This window comes from Heptranchias perlo, chromosome 34 (genome assembly GCF_035084215.1).
Source record: "Heptranchias perlo isolate sHepPer1 chromosome 34, sHepPer1.hap1, whole genome shotgun sequence".
Taxonomy (NCBI): Eukaryota; Metazoa; Chordata; class Chondrichthyes; order Hexanchiformes; family Hexanchidae; genus Heptranchias; species Heptranchias perlo.
In genome coordinates, this window is record NC_090358.1 from 29,780,246 (window position 1) to 29,798,760 (window position 18,515).

An 18,515-nucleotide genomic window follows, 5' to 3' on the forward strand; every position below is an offset into this window, starting at 1 on the left:
GGACCAATAACAGTGCGAGACTGGACCAATAACAGTGCGAGTCTGGACCAATAACAGTGCGAGACTGGACCAATAACAGTGCGAGACTGGACCAAAAACAGTGCGAGACTGGACCAATAACGGTGCGAGTCTGGACCAATAACAGTGCGAGACTGGACCAATAACGGTGCGAGTCTGGACCAATAACAGAGTGAGTCTGGACCAATAACGGTCTGAGTCTGGACCTATAACGGTGTGAGTCTGGACCTATAACGGTGCGAGTCTGGACCAATAACGGTGTGAGTCTGGACCAATAACGGTGTGAGTCTGGACCAATAACGGTGTGAGTCTGGACCAATAACGGTGTGAGTCTGACCAATAACAGTGTGAGTCTGGACCAATAACGGTGCGAGTCTGGACCAATAACATGTGAGTCTGGACCAATAACGGTGTGAGTCTGGACCAATAACAGTGTGAGTCTGGACCAATAACGGTGTGAGTCTGGACCAATAACGGTGTGAGTCTGGACCAATAACAGTGTGAGTCTGGACCAATATCAGTGCGAGTCTGGACCAATAACAGAGTGAGTCTGGACCAATAACATGTGAGTCTGGACCAATAACAGTGCGCGTCTGGACCAATAACAGAGTGAGTCTGGACCAATAACAGAGTGAGTCTGGACCAATAACGGTGCGAGTCTGGACCAATAACAGAGTGAGTCTGGACCAATAACAGTGAGTCTGGACCAATAACAGAGTGAGTCTGGACCAATAACATGTGAGTCTGGACCAATAACAGTGCGCGTCTGGACCAATGACGGTGTGAGTCTGGACCAATGACGGTGCGAGTCTGGACCAATGACGGTGCGAGTCTGGACCAATAACATGTGAGTCTGGACCAATAACAGTGTGAGTCTGGACCAATAACGGTGCGAGTCTGGACCAATAACATGTGAGTCTGGACCAATAACGGTGTGAGTCTGGACCAATAACAGTGTGAGTCTGGACCAATAACGGTGTGAGTCTGGACCAATAACGGTGTGAGTCTGGACCAATAACAGTGTGAGTCTGGACCAATATCAGTGCGAGTCTGGACCAATAACAGAGTGAGTCTGGACCAATAACATGTGAGTCTGGACCAATAACAGTGCGCGTCTGGACCAATAACAGAGTGAGTCTGGACCAATAACAGAGTGAGTCTGGACCAATAACGGTGCGAGTCTGGACCAATAACAGAGTGAGTCTGGACCAATAACAGTGAGTCTGGACCAATAACAGAGTGAGTCTGGACCAATAACATGTGAGTCTGGACCAATAACAGTGCGCGTCTGGACCAATGACGGTGTGAGTCTGGACCAATGACGGTGCGAGTCTGGACCAATGACGGTGCGAGTCTGGACCAATAACAGTGTGAGTCTGGACCAATAACAGTGTGAGTCTGGACCAATAACAGTGCGGCGAGTCTGGACCAATAACAGAGTGAGTCTGGACCAATAACAGAGTGAGTCTGGACCAATAACAGAGTGAGTCTGGACCAATAACGGTGCGAGTCTGGACCAATAACAGAGTGAGTCTGGACCAATAACGGTGTGAGTCTGGACCAATAACGGTGCGAGTCTGGACCAATAACAGTGTGAGTCTGGACCAATAACAGAGTGAGTCTGGACCAATAACAGTGTGAGTCTGGACCAATAACAGTGCGCGTCTGGACCAATAACAGAGTGAGTCTGGACCAATAACATGTGAGTCTGGACCAATAACGGTGCGCGTCTGGACCAATAACAGAGTGAGTCTGGACCAATAACGGTGTGAGTCTGGACCAATAACAGTGTGAGTCTGGACCTGTAACGGTGCGAGTCTGGACCAATAACGGTGTGAGTCTGGACCAATAACAGTGCGCGTCTGGACCAATAACAGAGTGAGTCTGGACCAATAACATGCGACTCTGGACCAATAACGGTGCGAGTCTGGACCAATAACAGAGTGAGTCTGGACCAATAACATGTGAGTCTGGACCAATAACGGTGCGCGTCTGGACCAATAACAGTGTGAGACTGGACCAATAACGGTGTGAGACTGGACCAATAATGTTGCGCGTCTGGACCAATAACAGAGTGAGTCTGGACCAATAACAGTGTGAGTCTGGACCAATAACGGTGTGAGTCTGGACCAATAACAGAGTGAGTCTGGACCAATAACGGTGTGAGTCTGGACCAATAACAGTGTGAGTCTGGACCAATAACTGTGCGCGTCTGGACCAATGACGGTGCGAGTCTGGACCAATGACGGTGCGAGTCTGGACCAATGACGGTGTGAGTCTGGACCAATGACGGTGCGAGTCTGGACCAACAACAGTGCGAGTCTGGACCAATAACAGTGTGAGTCTGGACCAATAACATTGTGAGTCTGGACCAATAACGGTGCGAGTCTGGACCAATAACGGTGCGAGTCTGGACCAATAACAGTGCCAGTCTGGACCAATAACGGTGCGAGTCTGGACCAATAACGGTGCGAGTCTGGACCAATAACAGAGCGAGTCTGGACCAAAAACGGTGCGAGTCTGGACCAATAACAGAGTGAGTCTGGACCAATAACGGTGCGAATCTGGACCAATAACAGAGTGAGTCTGCACCAATAACGGTGCGAGTCTGGACCAATAACGGTGCGAGTCTGGACCTATTACGGTGTGAGTCTGGACCAATAACAGAGTGAGTCTGGACCAATAACAGAGTGAGTCTGGACCAATAACAGTTCGAGACTGGACCAATAACGGTGTGAGTCTGGACCAATAACGGTGTGAGTCTGGACCAATCACGGTGTGAGTCTGGACCAATAACGGTGTGAGTCTGGACCAATAACGGTGTGAGTCTGGACCAATAACGGTGTGAGTCTGGACCAATAACGGTGCGAGTCTGGACCAATAACAGTGTGAGTCTGGACCAATAACAGAGTGAGTCTGGACCAATAACAGTGTGAGTCTGGACCAATAACATGTGAGTCTGGACCAATAACATGTGAGTCTGGACCAATAACGGTGTGAGTCTGGACCAATAACGGTGTGAGTCTGGACCAATAACGGTGTGAGTCTGGACCAATAACGGTGCGAGTCTGGACCAATAACAGTGTGAGTCTGGACCAATAACGGTGTGAGTCTGAACCAATAACATGTGAGTCTGGACCAATAACGGTGTGAGTCTGGACCAATAACAGTGTGAGTCTGGACCAATAACGGTGCGAGTCTGGACCAATAACAGTGTGAGTCTGGACCAATAACGGTGTGAGTCTGAACCAATAACATGTGAGTCTGGACCAATAACATGTGAGTCTGGACCAATAACGGTGAGAGTCTGGACCAATAACAGTGTGAGTCTGGACCAATAACGGTGTGAGTCTGAACCAATAACATGTGAGTCTGGACCAATAACGGTGCGAGTCTGGACCAATAACAGAGTGAGTCTGGACCAATAACAGTGCGAGACTGGACCAATAACGGTGCGAGTCTGGACCAATAACAGAGTGAGTCTGGACCAATGACGGTGCGCGTCTGGACCAATGACGGTGCGAGTCTGGACCAATAACGGTGCGAGTCTGGACCAATAACAGTGCGAGACTGGACCAATAACGGTGTGAGTTTGGACCAATGACAGTGTGAGTCTGGACCAATAACAGAGTGAGTCTGGACCAATAACAGAGTGAGTCTGGACCTATAACGGTGTGAGTTTGGACCAATAACGGTGTGAGTCTGGACCAATAACAGTGCGAGACTGGACCAATAACAGTGCGAGACTGGACCAATAACGGTCGAGTCTGGACCAATAACAGAGTGAGTCTGGACCTATAACGGTGCGAGTCTGGACCAATAACAGAGTGAGTCTGGACCAATAACAGTGCGCGTCTGGACCAATAACAGAGTGAGTCTGGACCAATAACGGTGTGAGTCTGGACCAATAACGGTGCGAGTCTGGACCAATAACAGTGTGAGTCTGGACCAATAACGGTGCGAGTCTGGACCAATAACAGTGCGCGTCTGGACCAATAACAGAGTGAGTCTGGACCAATAACAGTGTGAGTCTGGACCAATAACAGTGCGCGTCTGGACCAATAACAGAGTGAGTCTGGACCAATAACATGTGAGTCTGGACCAATAACGGTGCGCGTCTGGACCAATAACAGAGTGAGTCTGGACCTGTAACGGTGCGAGTCTGGACCAATAACGGTGCGAGTCTGGACCAATGACGGTGTGAGTCTGGACCAACGACGGTGCGAGTCTGGACCAACAACAGTGCGAGTCTGGACCAATCACGGTGCGAGTCTGGACCAATAACGGTGCGAGTCTGGACCAATAACGGTGCGAGTCTGGACCAATAACAGTGCGAGTCTGGAACAATAACAGAGTGAGTCTGGACCAATAACGGTGCGAGTCTGGACCAATAACGGTGCGAGTCTGGACCAATAACAGAGTGAGTCTGGACCAATAACGGTGCGAATCTGGACCAATAACAGAGTGAGTCTGGACCAATAACAGAGTGAGTCTGGACCTATAACGGTGTGAGTTTGGACCAATAACGGTGCGAGTCTGGACCAATAACGGTGCGAGTCTGGACCAATAACAGAGTGAGTCTGGACCAATAACAGAGTGAGTCTGGACCTATAACGGTGTGAGTCTGGACCAATAACGGTGTGAGTCTGGACCAATAACGGTGTGAGTCTGGACCAATAACGGTGTGAGTCTGGACCAATAACGGTGTGAGTCTGCACCAATAACAGAGTGAGTCTGGACCAATAACGGTGTGAGTCTGGACCTATAACGGTGTGAGTCTGGACCTATAACGGTGCGAGTCTGGACCAATAACGGTGTGAGTCTGGACCAATAACGGTGTGAGTCTGGACCAATAACGGTGTGAGTCTGGACCAATAACGGTGTGAGTCTGGACCAATAACGGTGCGAGTCTGGACCAATAACAGAGTGAGTCTGGACCAATAACAGAGTGAGTCTGGACCAATAACAGTGCGAGACTGGACCAATAACGGTGCGAGTCTGGACCAATAACAGAGTGAGTCTGGACCAATAACAGTGCGAGACTGGACCAATAACAGTGCGAGACTGGACCAATAACAGTGCGAGTCTGGACCAATAACAGTGCGAGACTGGACCAATAACAGTGCGAGACTGGACCAATAACAGTGCGAGACTGGACCAATAAAGGTGCGAGTCTGGACCAATAACAGTGCGAGACTGGACCAATAACGGTGCGAGTCTGGACCAATAACAGAGTGAGTCTGGACCAATAACGGTGCGAGTCTGGACCAATAACGGTGCGAGTCTGGACCAATAACAGTGCGAGACTGGACCAATAACGGTGTGAGTTTGGACCAATAACAGTGTGAGTCTGGACCAATAACAGAGTGAGTCTGGACCAATAACAGAGTGAGTCTGGACCTATAACGGTGCGAGTCTGGACCAATAACAGAGTGAGTCTGGACCAATAACAGAGTGAGTCTGGACCAATAACAGAGTGAGTCTGGACCTATAACGGTGCGAGTCTGGACCAATAACAGTGTGAGTCTGGACCAATAACGGTGTGAGTCTGGACCAATAACGGTGAGTCTGGACCAATAACGGTGCGAGTCTGGACCAATAACGGTGCGAGTCTGGACCAATATCAGTGCGAGTCTGGACCAATAACAGTGAGTCTGGACCAATAACGGTGCGAGTCTGGACCAATAACGGTGCGAGTCTGGACCAATAACAGAGTGAGTCTGGACCAATAACAGTGAGTCTGGACCAATAACGGTGTGAGTCTGGACCAATAACGGTGCGAGTCTGGACCAATAACGGTGTGAGTCTGGACCAATAACAGTTCGAGTCTGGACCAATAACAGAGTGAGTCTGGACCAATAACGGTGCGAGTCTGGACCAATGACGGTGTGAGTCTGGACCAATAACAGTGCGAGTCTGGACCAATAACAGTGTGAGTCTGGACCAATAACAGTGCGAGTCTGGACCAATAACAGTGTGAGTCTGGACCAATAACATGTGAGTCTGGACCAATAACGGTGCGAGTCTGGACCAATAACGGTGTGAGTCTGGACCAATAACATGTGAGTCTGGACCAATAACAGTGTGAGTCTGGACCAATAACAGTGAGTCTGGAGCAATAACATGTGAGTCTGGACCAATAACGGTGTGAGTCTGGAACAATAACAGTGTGAGTCTGGACCAATAACGGTGCGAGTCTGGACCAATAACAGTGTGAGTCTGGACCAATAACGGTGTGAGTCTGAACCAATAACATGTGAGTCTGGACCAATAACATGTGAGTCTGGACCAATAACGGTGAGAGTCTGGACCAATAACAGTGTGAGTCTGGACCAATAACGGTGTGAGTCTGAACCAATAACATGTGAGTCTGGACCAATAACGGTGCGAGTCTGGACCAATAACAGTGTGAGTCTGGACCAATGACGGTGCGCGTCTGGACCAATGACGGTGCGAGTCTGGACCAATAACGGTGCGAGTCTGGACCAATAACAGTGCGAGACTGGACCAATAACGGTGTGAGTTTGGACCAATGACAGTGTGAGTCTGGACCAATAACAGAGTGAGTCTGGACCAATAACAGAGTGAGTCTGGACCTATAACGGTGTGAGTTTGGACCAATAACGGTGTGAGTCTGGACCAATAACAGTGCGAGACTGGACCAATAACAGTGCGAGACTGGACCAATAACGGTCGAGTCTGGACCAATAACAGAGTGAGTCTGGACCTATAACGGTGCGAGTCTGGACCAATAACAGAGTGAGTCTGGACCAATAACAGTGCGCGTCTGGACCAATAACAGAGTGAGTCTGGACCAATAACGGTGTGAGTCTGGACCAATAACGGTGCGAGTCTGGACCAATAACAGTGTGAGTCTGGACCAATAACGGTGCGAGTCTGGACCAATAACGGTGCGAGTCTGGACCAATAACGGTGCGAGTCTGGACCAATAACAGAGTGAGTCTGGACCAATAACAGAGTGAGTCTGGACCTATAACGGTGCGAGTCTGGACCAATAACAGTGTGAGTCTGGACCAATAACAGTGCGCGTCTGGACCAATAACAGAGTGAGTCTGGACCAATAACATGTGAGTCTGGACCAATAACGGTGCGCGTCTGGACCAATAACAGAGTGAGTCTGGACCTGTAACGGTGCGAGTCTGGACCAATAACGGTGCGAGTCTGGACCAACGACGGTGTGAGTCTGGACCAACGACGGTGCGAGTCTGGACCAACAACAGTGCGAGTCTGGACCAATCACGGTGCGAGTCTGGACCAATAACGGTGCGAGTCTGGACCAATAACGGTGCGAGTCTGGACCAATAACAGTGCGAGTCTGGAACAATAACAGAGTGAGTCTGGACCAATAACGGTGCGAGTCTGGACCAATAACGGTGCGAGTCTGGACCAATAACAGAGTGAGTCTGGACCAATAACGGTGCGAATCTGGACCAATAACAGAGTGAGTCTGGACCAATAACAGAGTGAGTCTGGACCTATAACGGTGTGAGTTTGGACCAATAACGGTGCGAGTCTGGACCAATAACGGTGCGAGTCTGGACCAATAACAGAGTGAGTCTGGACCAATAACAGAGTGAGTCTGGACCTATAACGGTGTGAGTCTGGACCAATAACGGTGTGAGTCTGGACCAATAACGGTGTGAGTCTGGACCAATAACGGTGTGAGTCTGCACCAATAACAGAGTGAGTCTGGACCAATAACGGTGTGAGTCTGGACCTATAACGGTGTGAGTCTGGACCTATAACGGTGCGAGTCTGGACCAATAACGGTGTGAGTCTGGACCAATAACGGTGTGAGTCTGGACCAATAACGGTGTGAGTCTGGACCAATAACGGTGTGAGTCTGGACCAATAACGGTGTGAGTCTGGACCAATAACGGTGCGAGTCTGGACCAATAACAGAGTGAGTCTGGACCAATAACAGAGTGAGTCTGGACCAATAACAGTGCGAGACTGGACCAATAACGGTGCGAGTCTGGACCAATAACAGAGTGAGTCTGGACCAATAACAGTGCGAGACTGGACCAATAACAGTGCGAGACTGGACCAATAACAGTGCGAGTCTGGACCAATAACAGTGCGAGACTGGACCAATAACAGTGCGAGACTGGACCAATAACAGTGCGAGACTGGACCAATAACGGTGCGAGTCTGGACCAATAACGGTGCGAGACTGGACCAATAACGGTGCGAGTCTGGACCAATAACAGAGTGAGTCTGGACCAATAACGGTGCGAGTCTGGACCAATAACGGTGCGAGTCTGGACCAATAACAGTGCGAGACTGGACCAATAACGGTGTGAGTTTGGACCAATAACAGTGTGAGTCTGGACCAATAACAGAGTGAGTCTGGACCAATAACAGAGTGAGTCTGGACCTATAACGGTGTGAGTCTGGACCAATAACAGTGTGAGTCTGGACCAATAACAGTGCGAGACTGGACCAATAACAGTGCGAGACTGGACCAATAACAGTGCGAGACTGGACCAATAATGGTCGAGTCTGGACCAATAACAGAGTGAGTCTGGACCTATAACGGTGCGAGTCTGGACCAATAACAGAGTGAGTCTGGACCAATAACAGAGTGAGTCTGGACCAATAACAGAGTGAGTCTGGACCAATAACAGTGTGAGTCTGGACCAATAACGGTGCGAGTCTGGACCAATAACGGTGAGTCTGGACCAATAACGGTGCGAGTCTGGACCAATAACGGTGCGAGTCTGGACCAATAACAGAGTGAGTCTGGACCAATAACAGAGTGAGTCTGGACCTATAACGGTGCGAGTCTGGACCAATAACAGAGTGAGTCTGGACCAATAACAGAGTGAGTCTGGACCTATAACGGTGCGAGTCTGGACCAATAACAGTGTGAGTCTGGACCAATAACAGTGTGAGTCTGGACCAATAACGGTGCGAGTCTGGACCAATAACGGTGAGTCTGGACCAATAACGGTGCGAGTCTGGACCAATAACAGAGTGAGTCCGGACCAATAACAGAGTGAGTCTGGACCAATATCATTGCGAGTCTGGACCAATAACAGTGCGAGTCTGGACCAATAACAGTGAGTCTGGACCAATAACGGTGCGAGTCTGGACCAATAACGGTGCGAGTCTGGACCAATATCAGTGCGAGTCTGGACCAATAACAGTGAGTCTGGACCAATAACGGTGCGAGTCTGGACCAATAACGGTGCGAGTCTGGACCAATAACAGAGTGAGTCTGGACCAATAACAGTGAGTCTGGACCAATAACGGTGTGAGTCTGGACCAATAACGGTGCGAGTCTGGACCAATAACGGTGTGAGTCTGGACCAATAACAGTTCGAGTCTGGACCAATAACAGAGTGAGTCTGGACCAATAACGGTGCGAGTCTGGACCAATGACGGTGTGAGTCTGGACCAATAACAGTGCGAGTCTGGACCAATAACAGTGTGAGTCTGGACCAATAACAGTGCGAGTCTGGACCAATAACAGTGTGAGTCTGGACCAATAACATGTGAGTCTGGACCAATAACGGTGCGAGTCTGGACCAATAACGGTGTGAGTCTGGACCAATAACATGTGAGTCTGGACCAATAACAGTGTGAGTCTGGACCAATAACAGTGAGTCTGGACCAATAACGTGAGTCTGGACCAATAACGGTGCGAGTCTGGACCAATAACATGTGAGTCTGGACCAATTACGGTGTGAGTCTGGACCAATAACATGTGAGTCTGGACCAATAACAGTGTGAGTCTGGACCAATAACAGTGTGAGTCTGGACCAATAACATGTGAGTCTGGACCAATAACAGTGTGAGTCTGGACCAATAACATGTGAGTCTGGACCAATAACAGTGTGAGTCTGGACCAATAACAGTGTGAGTCTGGACCAATAACAGTGTGAGTCTGGACCAATAACATGTGAGTCTGGACCAATAACGGTGCGAGTCTGGACCAATAACGGTGTGAGTCTGGACCAATAACACTGTGAGTCTGGACCAAAAGGAGGGGGAGCTGTCCCTTTGGGATGGGCTGCACTTCAATCGGGCTGGGACCAGTGTCCTGGTGAATCGAATGACTGGAGCTGTAAATAGGGATTTAAAGTAAAAAGGGGGTGAGGGGACAGGTGAGGGTAAATTTATAAATCTAAAGGGAAAAGACAAGGCAATGGAGCAGTGTAGTGATTTGGGTAAAACAGCGTGTGGCAGGTCGGGACAGAGAGTTTGACGGAAATAGTGCATCAGTGAATAAGGTCAAAGCAGGAAATAATGGTAAAAAGTTAAAATTAAAGGCTCTTTATCTGAATGCATGGAGCATTCGTAACAAGGTAGAAGAATTAGTGGCACAAATAGAGATAAATGGGTTTGATCTCATAGCGATTACAGAGACATGGTTGCAAAATGACCAAGATTGGGAACTAAATATTCCAGGGTACTTGTCGTTTCGGAAAGACAGACAAAATGGAAAAGGAGGGGTTGTAGCCCTGATAATAAAGGATGACATAAGGACAGTAGTGAGAAAGGATCTTGGCTCGGAAGATCAGGAAATAGAATCAATCTGGGTGGAGATAAGAAATAACAAGGAGCAGAAAACACTGGTGGGAGTAGTTTATAGGCCTCCTAACAGTAGCAATACTGTTGGACAGAGTATTAATCAAGAAATAATAGGAGCTTGTAACAAAGGTAATGCGATAATCATGGGGGACACTAATCTTCATATAGACTGGGCAAATCAAATTGGCAAAGGCAGTCTGGAGGATGAGTTAATGGAATGCATTCGAGACAGTTTCCTGGAACAATATGTCATGGAACCAACCAGGGGACAGGCTATTTTAGATCTTGTATTGTGTAATGAGACAGGATTAATTCGTAATCTCATAGTAAAGGAACCCCCGAGGAAGAGTGATCATAATATGATAGAATTTCACATTGAATTCGCAAGTGACATACTTAAGTCTGAAACCAGAGCCGTAAACTTAAATAAAGCCAATTACATAGGTATGAGGGGCGAATTGGTTAAGGTAAATTGGGAAATTAGATTAAAGGATATGACGGTAGATAAGCAGTGGCAGACATTTATAGAAATATTTCAAAATTCTCGATGAATATACATTCCATTGAGAAGTAAAAACTCCACGGGAAAAGTGATTCATCGGTAGCTAACTAAAGAAGTTAAAGATAGTATGAGATTAAAAGAAGAGGCCTATAATGTTGTCAAGAAGAGTAGTGAGCCTGAGGATTGGGAGAGTTTTAGAAACCAGTAAAGGATGACCAAAAAGTTGATAAAGAGGGAGAAAATAGAATATGAGAGTAAACGAGCAAGAAATATAAAAACAGATTGTTAGAGTTTCTACAAGTATGTAAAAAGGGAGAGAGAAGCAAAAGTAAACGTTGGTCCCTTAGAGGCTGAGACAGGAGAAATTATAATGGGGATTAAGGAAATGGCAGAGACGTTAAACAAATATTTTGTATCTGTCTTCACAGTAGAAAACACAAAAAGCATACCAGAAATAGTGGGGAACCAAGGGTCTAATGAAAGGGAGGAACTTAAAGTAATTAATATCAGTAGAGGAAAAAGTACTTGAGAAACTAATGGGACTAAAAGCTGACAAATCCCCTGCACCTGATGGCCGACATCCGAGGGTTCTAAAAGAGATAGTGGATGCATTGGTTGTGATCTTCCGAAAATCCCTAGATTCTAGAACGGTCTCAGTGGATTGGAAAGTAGCAAGTGTAACTCCACTGTTCAAAAAAGGAGGGAGAGAGGAAACAGGGAACTATAAGCCAGTTGGCCTGACATCAGTCGTCGGGAAAATGCTGGAATCCATTATTAAGGAAGTGGTAACAGGGCACTGAGAAAATCATAATATGATTAGGCAGAGTCAACATGGTTTTATGAAAGGGAAATTGCATTTAACAAATTTATTCGAGTTTTTTGAGGGTGTGACTAGCAGGGTAGATAAAGGGGAACCAGTGGATGTCGTATATTTGGATTTTCAAAAGGTATTCGATAAGATGCCACATAAAAGGTTGTTACACAAGATAAGGGCTCATGGGGTTGGGGTAATATATTAGCATGGATAGAGAATTGGTTAATGGACAGAAAACAGAGAGTAGGAATAAATGGGTCATTTTCAGGTTGGCAGGCTGTAACTAGTGGGGTGCCGCAAGGATCAGTGCTTGGGCCTCAGCTATTTTCAATCTATATTAATGACTTAGATAAAAGGACCGAGTGTAATGTATCCAAGTTGCTGACGATACAAAGCTAGGTGGGAAATTAAACTGTGAGGAGGACAAAAAGAGTCTGCAAAGGGATATAGACAGGTTAAGTGAGTGGGCAAAAACATGGCAGATGGAATATAATGTGGGGAAATGTGAGATTATACAATTTGGTAAGAAGAATAGAAAAGCAGAATTTTTTTAAATGGTGAGAAACTATTAAACGTTGGTGTTCAGAGAGACTTGGGTGTTCTTGTACATGAAACACAGAAAGTTAACATGCAGGTACAGTAAGCAATTAGGAAAGCAAATGGCATGTTGGTCTTTATTACAAGGGGGTTGGAGTACAAGAGTAAGGAAGTCTTACTACAATTGTACAGGGCTTTGGTGAGACCTCACCTGGAGTACTGTGTACAATTTTGGTCTCCTTATCTAAGGAAGGATATTTGCCTTAGAGGCGGTGCAGCAAAGGTTCACTAGATTGATTCCTGGGATGAGAGGGTTGTCCTGTGAGGAGACATTGAGTAGAATGGAGTTTAGAAAAATGAGAAATGTATAAGATTCTGAGAGGTCTTGACAGGGTAGATGCTGAGAGCTTGTTCCCCCTGAACTAGGGGGCATAGTCTCAGGATAAGGGGTCGGACATTTGGGACTGAGATGAGGAGAAATTTCTTCACTCAGAGGATGGTGAATATTTGGAATTCTCTACCCCAGAGGGCTGTGGATGCTCAGTCATTGAGTATATTCAAGACGAAGATCGATAGATTCTAAGGGAATCAAGGGATATGGGGATCAGGCGGGAAAGTGGAGTTGAGGTCGAAGGTCAGCCATGATCTTATTGAATGACGGAGCAGGCTCGAGGGGCCGAATGGCCTACTCCTGCTCCTATTTCTTAGTTAATTACAATGTGAGACTGGACCAATAATGGTGTGAGACTGGACCAATAGTTTTGTTAACTTTTTCTCCTTAAATTTCATCACTTTTTACTTGCATTTCCGTTAACTGAGACAGGAATTTTGACCTGGCAATCCGTTATCCCTGAGTTGTGACTGTTTCCCTGCACTGATGTTGCTAATTTAGTGCCACTTCATGGGTCGTTTTGTGCTTTGGATTGGTGCCCGCTGAGACTGCGGGTATTTTACCAAGAGTGAACTTTCATTCCACTGTATCTGGTTGGATTTAAACCCCTGGGCGCAGTGATAAAATACTAATGTATCACTCAGGGCGTGCACATCACGTTTCTTGTCTGCAAGGACTAAATTGTTAATTCTGCAATAAAGTTTGAAGATATAAGGGTAGAGTTTCCGCTGGATTGTGCTGCTTTTATCAGCGTAATCCACCCAAACCACCGCTAAAGATCGAGGAATTTCAATGAACGCCTGTCATAAATTGCGTCCAGCATAATTTGAGTTTCTGCTATCGTTTGCACTGGTTCAAAAATCATTGCGAGGACGGCCCCGCCCACAAATCAGGCCCAGCCCCCGAATGAAATAACGAGGATGACGAGTTTCTGCTGATTGCGGCCGGTTTGAGGAGGGCCTTTAAATTGAGCTTGTTTTCTTCGGCCCACGGGCACTCGGAGGCACATTTTAAACCTTTTTACATATTAAAAATATTTAATTTATGAAGAAACTAACTAGTGTACACCAATGAAATAATAAATGGTTCAGTATAATTTTTTAAAGTCATTTTCAGTGATTTAAAATCAGGTTACTCACAGGTGGAGGACTGGACACCTTTATTAAAAATACTTATTGTTTATGATAAACCCACTTTCAGCTCTATTCATAAAACTGCACCAAGTTACCGCTCTTAAATACATCTTAAATCATCAAAGAATATTTTTTATTGCAAAAAAACAATTACGCTCTATTATGTTGCTGGATTCCATTGGTTCATGGAAGATTTTACCTTTGTGATTATGCAAATGCATTTTAGCAGAATCTCTGTGCGTAACCTAACCGGGTGCAACTTTCAGGCACAATTTGAGCCCAATTACTGATTGTGCACAAAGTGGAAACTACCCCATAAATTGTAATCATTGCAGCCACATAAGTGACTGGCTGATTTGAAGGGACCTGAGCAATGCCCTTTGTTTGTAGGGACGGTCCCTGAGACGATGGGCAGCAAGCAGTCGGGCCTGGTCAGCCTGCCCTTCGACCAGTGCCCAACTGTGGAGAACATTGAGGCAGCGTACAGAGCAGGAGAAAGGGGCAGAGCTCAGCAGCTCACCAGACTGTTTTGTGAGGAGACCAGCTGCAAAGTGGAGAAGGTAAGAATTTAAAATAATCTTGAATCCAATTGAAAGTGTATTTTTTCTCACCGGATGTTTGTTGTGGGCTGTGGGAGAGGGGAGAGTGAGATAGTGAGACCATGGGAGAGGGGAGAGTGAGATAGTGAGACTGTGTGAGAGGGGAGAGTGAGATAGTGAGACTGTGGGAGAGGGGAGAGTGAGGTAGTGAGACTGTGGGAGAGGGGAGAGTGAGATAGTGAGACTGTGAGGGAGGGGAGAGTGAGATAGTGAGACAGTGGGAGAGGGGAGAGTGAGACTGTGGGAGAGAGGAGAGTGAGATAGTGAGACGGTGGGAGAGGGGAGAGTGAGATAGTGAGACTGTGGGAGAGGGGAGAGTGAGAGAGTGAGACTGTGGGAGAGGGGAGAGTGAGACTGTGTGAGAGGGGAGAGTGAGATAGTGAGACGGTGGGAGAGGGGAGAGTGAGATAGTGAGACTGTGGGAGAGGGGAGAGTGAGAGAGTGAGACTGTGGGAGAGGGGAGAGTGAGAGAGTGAGACCATGGGAGAGGGGAGAGTGAGAGAGTGAGACTGTGGGAGAGGGGAGAGTGAGAGAGTGAGACCATGGGAGAGGGGAGAGTGAGAGAGTGAGACTGTGGGAGAGGGGAGAGTGAGAGAGTGAGACTGTGAGGGAGGGGAGAGTGAGATAGTGAGACGGTGGGAGAGGGGAGAGTGAGATAGTGAGACTGTGGGAGAGGGGAGAGTGAGATAGTGAGACGGTGGGAGAGGGGAGAGTGAGAGAGTGAGACTGTGGGAGAGGGGAGAGTGAGATAGTGAGACTGTGGGAGAGGGGAGAGTGAGATAGTGAGACGGTGGGAGAGGGGAGAGTGAGAGAGTGAGACCATGGGAGAGGGGAGAGTGAGATAGTGAGACTGTGGGAGAGGGGAGAGTGAGAGAGTGAGACTGTGGGAGAGGGGAGAGTGAGATAGTGAGACTGTGGGAGAGGGGAGAGTGAGATAGTGAGACTGTGGGAGAGGGGAGAGTGAGGTAGTGAGACTGTGGGGGAGGGGAGAGTGAGGTAGTGAGACTGTGCAGTTAAGCATCAATCTCTCCCATTACTGACCTGCATTATTTGCGGGTGGAAAAGGAGAAGTTTGCAGGGCTATGGGAAATGGGCCCCACCAAAGTGGAGAAGGCCAGTGTCTTTACGGCAGCGGTCAAGGGGGCCAGTTGCATAAGTAGCCAGCGGACTGATCCCATCTGATGGAGCCAACTGCCTTAGTAGCCAGTGGAGCGATCCCATTGTTGCCAGGATGGAGCGGCACCTGTGGATTGTCGATCATTGACGGAGAGTTTAACAGTTCCTTTCCTGGTCTTCTTTATCCTCTTACAAAGAGCAGTTCAAGAGATGCACTAAACCCAATTCCCAGTCTTAATATTGTTCAAGTTCTAGGAGTATCCGTACTGGAGAATCTCCTCAATTTGCACACTGATCCGTCGGAGGCCAGAACAGAGGGCAACCGTCGACGCAGATACTCCTCGTGTCAAGGTCATTTGAGGTCATTCCCCAAGCATGTTGAGATCGGCCAAGAGAGTATCTTGGAGGTTAACTCTCGCTGTCGCCATAGCAGCAGAGATCGCGACAGTGGACTCCTGTGCACTGCTGCCAAGATCTTGCAGTGTGATTTTCACAAAGATAAGGGACTGGCCCTTGACCCTGCCCAGGTAACACTCCCCCTTTAGCAGCCGGCCTGGTGGGTTCAGAATCTCCAGGAGTGACAGAAGCTCCAATATTAAACCTCTGCTGGATTGCTGCCACAGTCTGATTGGCTGTCCTGTTGTGTAAGTACTGATGTGTATTTGGAAGGAACAGGGTGCTCGTAGCCTGAGGAGTGTGTGTAACAGCACTCCCAAACCAGAACACCAGCACAATTCATCCCGACTCAGGCCAAAGGAAGTTATATCTGGTCTATTGTTTATCCTAATGCCTTAAAATGATGCATGAGGTGCAAACCCCAGCTACAATGAATCCATAAACCATGTAATGCGATTTCATTTCGAGGATTTCATTTTCACATCGTTCACCTGACGAAGGAGGAAGCCTCCGAAAGCTTGTGAATTTAAAATAAAATTGCTGGACTATAACTTGGTGTTGTAAAATTGTTTACAATTGTCAACCCCAGTCCATCACCGGCATCTCCACATCATGTAAGGAGTATTAGACAAAGGCTTCACCTCCACCTCAGTCAATGGGGGTGGAGGTTTATTAGGTGCCTAAAATTTAGCTAATTTGAACCGATTTACATTATCCAGTCCAAAGTTAATTAATGGTGACATGAACCATATCAATCACAGCTGGAAAGCTACACACCAAGAGTAAATTAGCCAAATCTCTCTCATGCCAGAGATCAAAAATGAAATCAGGCACAGATCTGCAGGCAGTAATACCGCTGTAGTTGAGTAAATGTTGTTCATTGATAGAGTTCATGATTAAAGGCTCAAATGTCGTTTAAATCACAAAGACTCAGTATCAGCCGGGCTCTACTACCGCACAATTATGTTCACTGTACCAGATTGTGTGAGTCGGTAAGGCTATTATTTTGTTTGGCCGGCATGTTAAAAGCTTTGGATAGCAAGTTTATCCAGGTACCTTAAAGTCTATCTTAGTGTGTTGCTGACAAGCTACTAGATTTTGACTCTGATTCCTGGATTCCGTACAGTCTTGCCCTTCCAGATCGGCCTTTGTAGAGTTGGGTGGTCTTGCCTCCCTCTGGTCACGCACCTTTGACTCTGGGAATGCCTGCGAGGACCATCTCCATCTGTAGCCATTGTAACAAGCTGGAGCAGGCCCAGGAACCAGTGGTCAATTCGACACGTAGGCCAGAGCTTCATGTTTATTCACCCACACCAGTTGTGCCTTTAAATGCAGAGATGAACACAACAGTAACAGGGATTACTTTCCAGCAGCCTCTCCCTCTCCGTCACCCTCACCCTCTCCCACTCCCTCTCACACTCTCCCTCTCCCTCACCCTCTCCCTCTCCCACTCACTCTCACACTCACTCTCCCTCACCCTCTCCCTCACCCTCTCCCTCTCACACTCACTCTCACACTCACTCTCCCTCACCCTCTCCCTCTCACACTCACTCTCACACTCACTCTCCCTCACCCTCTCCCTCTCCCACTCACTCTCCCTCACCCTCTCCCTCTCCCACTCACTCTCACACTCACTCTCCCTCACCCTCTCCCTCTCCCTCTCACACTCACTCTCACACTCACTCTCACACTCACTCTCCCTCACCCTCTCCCTCTCACACTCACTCTCACACTCACTCTCCCTCACCCTCTCCCTCTCACACTCACTCTCACACTCACTCTCCCTCACCCTCTCCCTCTCCCACTCACTCTCCCTCACCCTCTCCCTCTCACACTCACTCTCCCTCACCCTCTCCCTCTCCCTCTCACACTCACTCTCACACTCACTCTCACACTCACTCTCCCTCACCCTCTCCCTCTCCCACTCACTCTCCCTCACCCTCTCCCTCTCACACTCACTCTCCCTCACCCTCTCCCTCTCCCTCTCACACTCACTCTCACACTCACTCTCACACTCACTCTCCCTCACCCTCTCCCTCTCACACTCACTCTCACACTCACTCTCCCTCTCCCACTCACTCTCCCTCACCCTCTCCCTCTCCCACTCACTCTCACACTCACTCTCCCTCATCCTCTCCCTCACCCTCTCCCTCACCCTCTCCCTCACCCTCACCCTCTCCCTCTCCCACTCACTCTCACACTCACTCTCCCTCACCCTCTCCCTCTCACACTCACTCTCACACTCACTCTCCCTCACCCTCTCCCTCTCCCACTCACTCTCCCTCACCCTCTCCCTCTCACACTCACTCTCACACTCACTCTCACACTCACTCTCACACTCACTCTCCCTCACCCTCTCACACTCACTCTCACACTCACTCTCCCTCACCCTCTCCCTCTCACACTCACTCTCACACTCACTCTCACACTCACTCTCCCTCACCCTCTCCCT

General features: G+C 48.0%; 1 protein-coding gene across 1 annotated transcript in view; it reads left to right on the forward strand.

The window, feature by feature from the left end:
* The window catches only part of lrrk1 (leucine-rich repeat kinase 1), a 479,049-nt gene that overhangs the window by 152,867 nt on the left and 307,667 nt on the right, over window positions 1–18,515 (forward strand). The window contains exon 3 of the mRNA XM_067971653.1: window positions 14,343–14,512. Coding sequence (XP_067827754.1) covers window positions 14,343–14,512 — 170 coding nt within the window. The remainder of the gene's footprint in view (window positions 1–14,342; window positions 14,513–18,515) is intronic.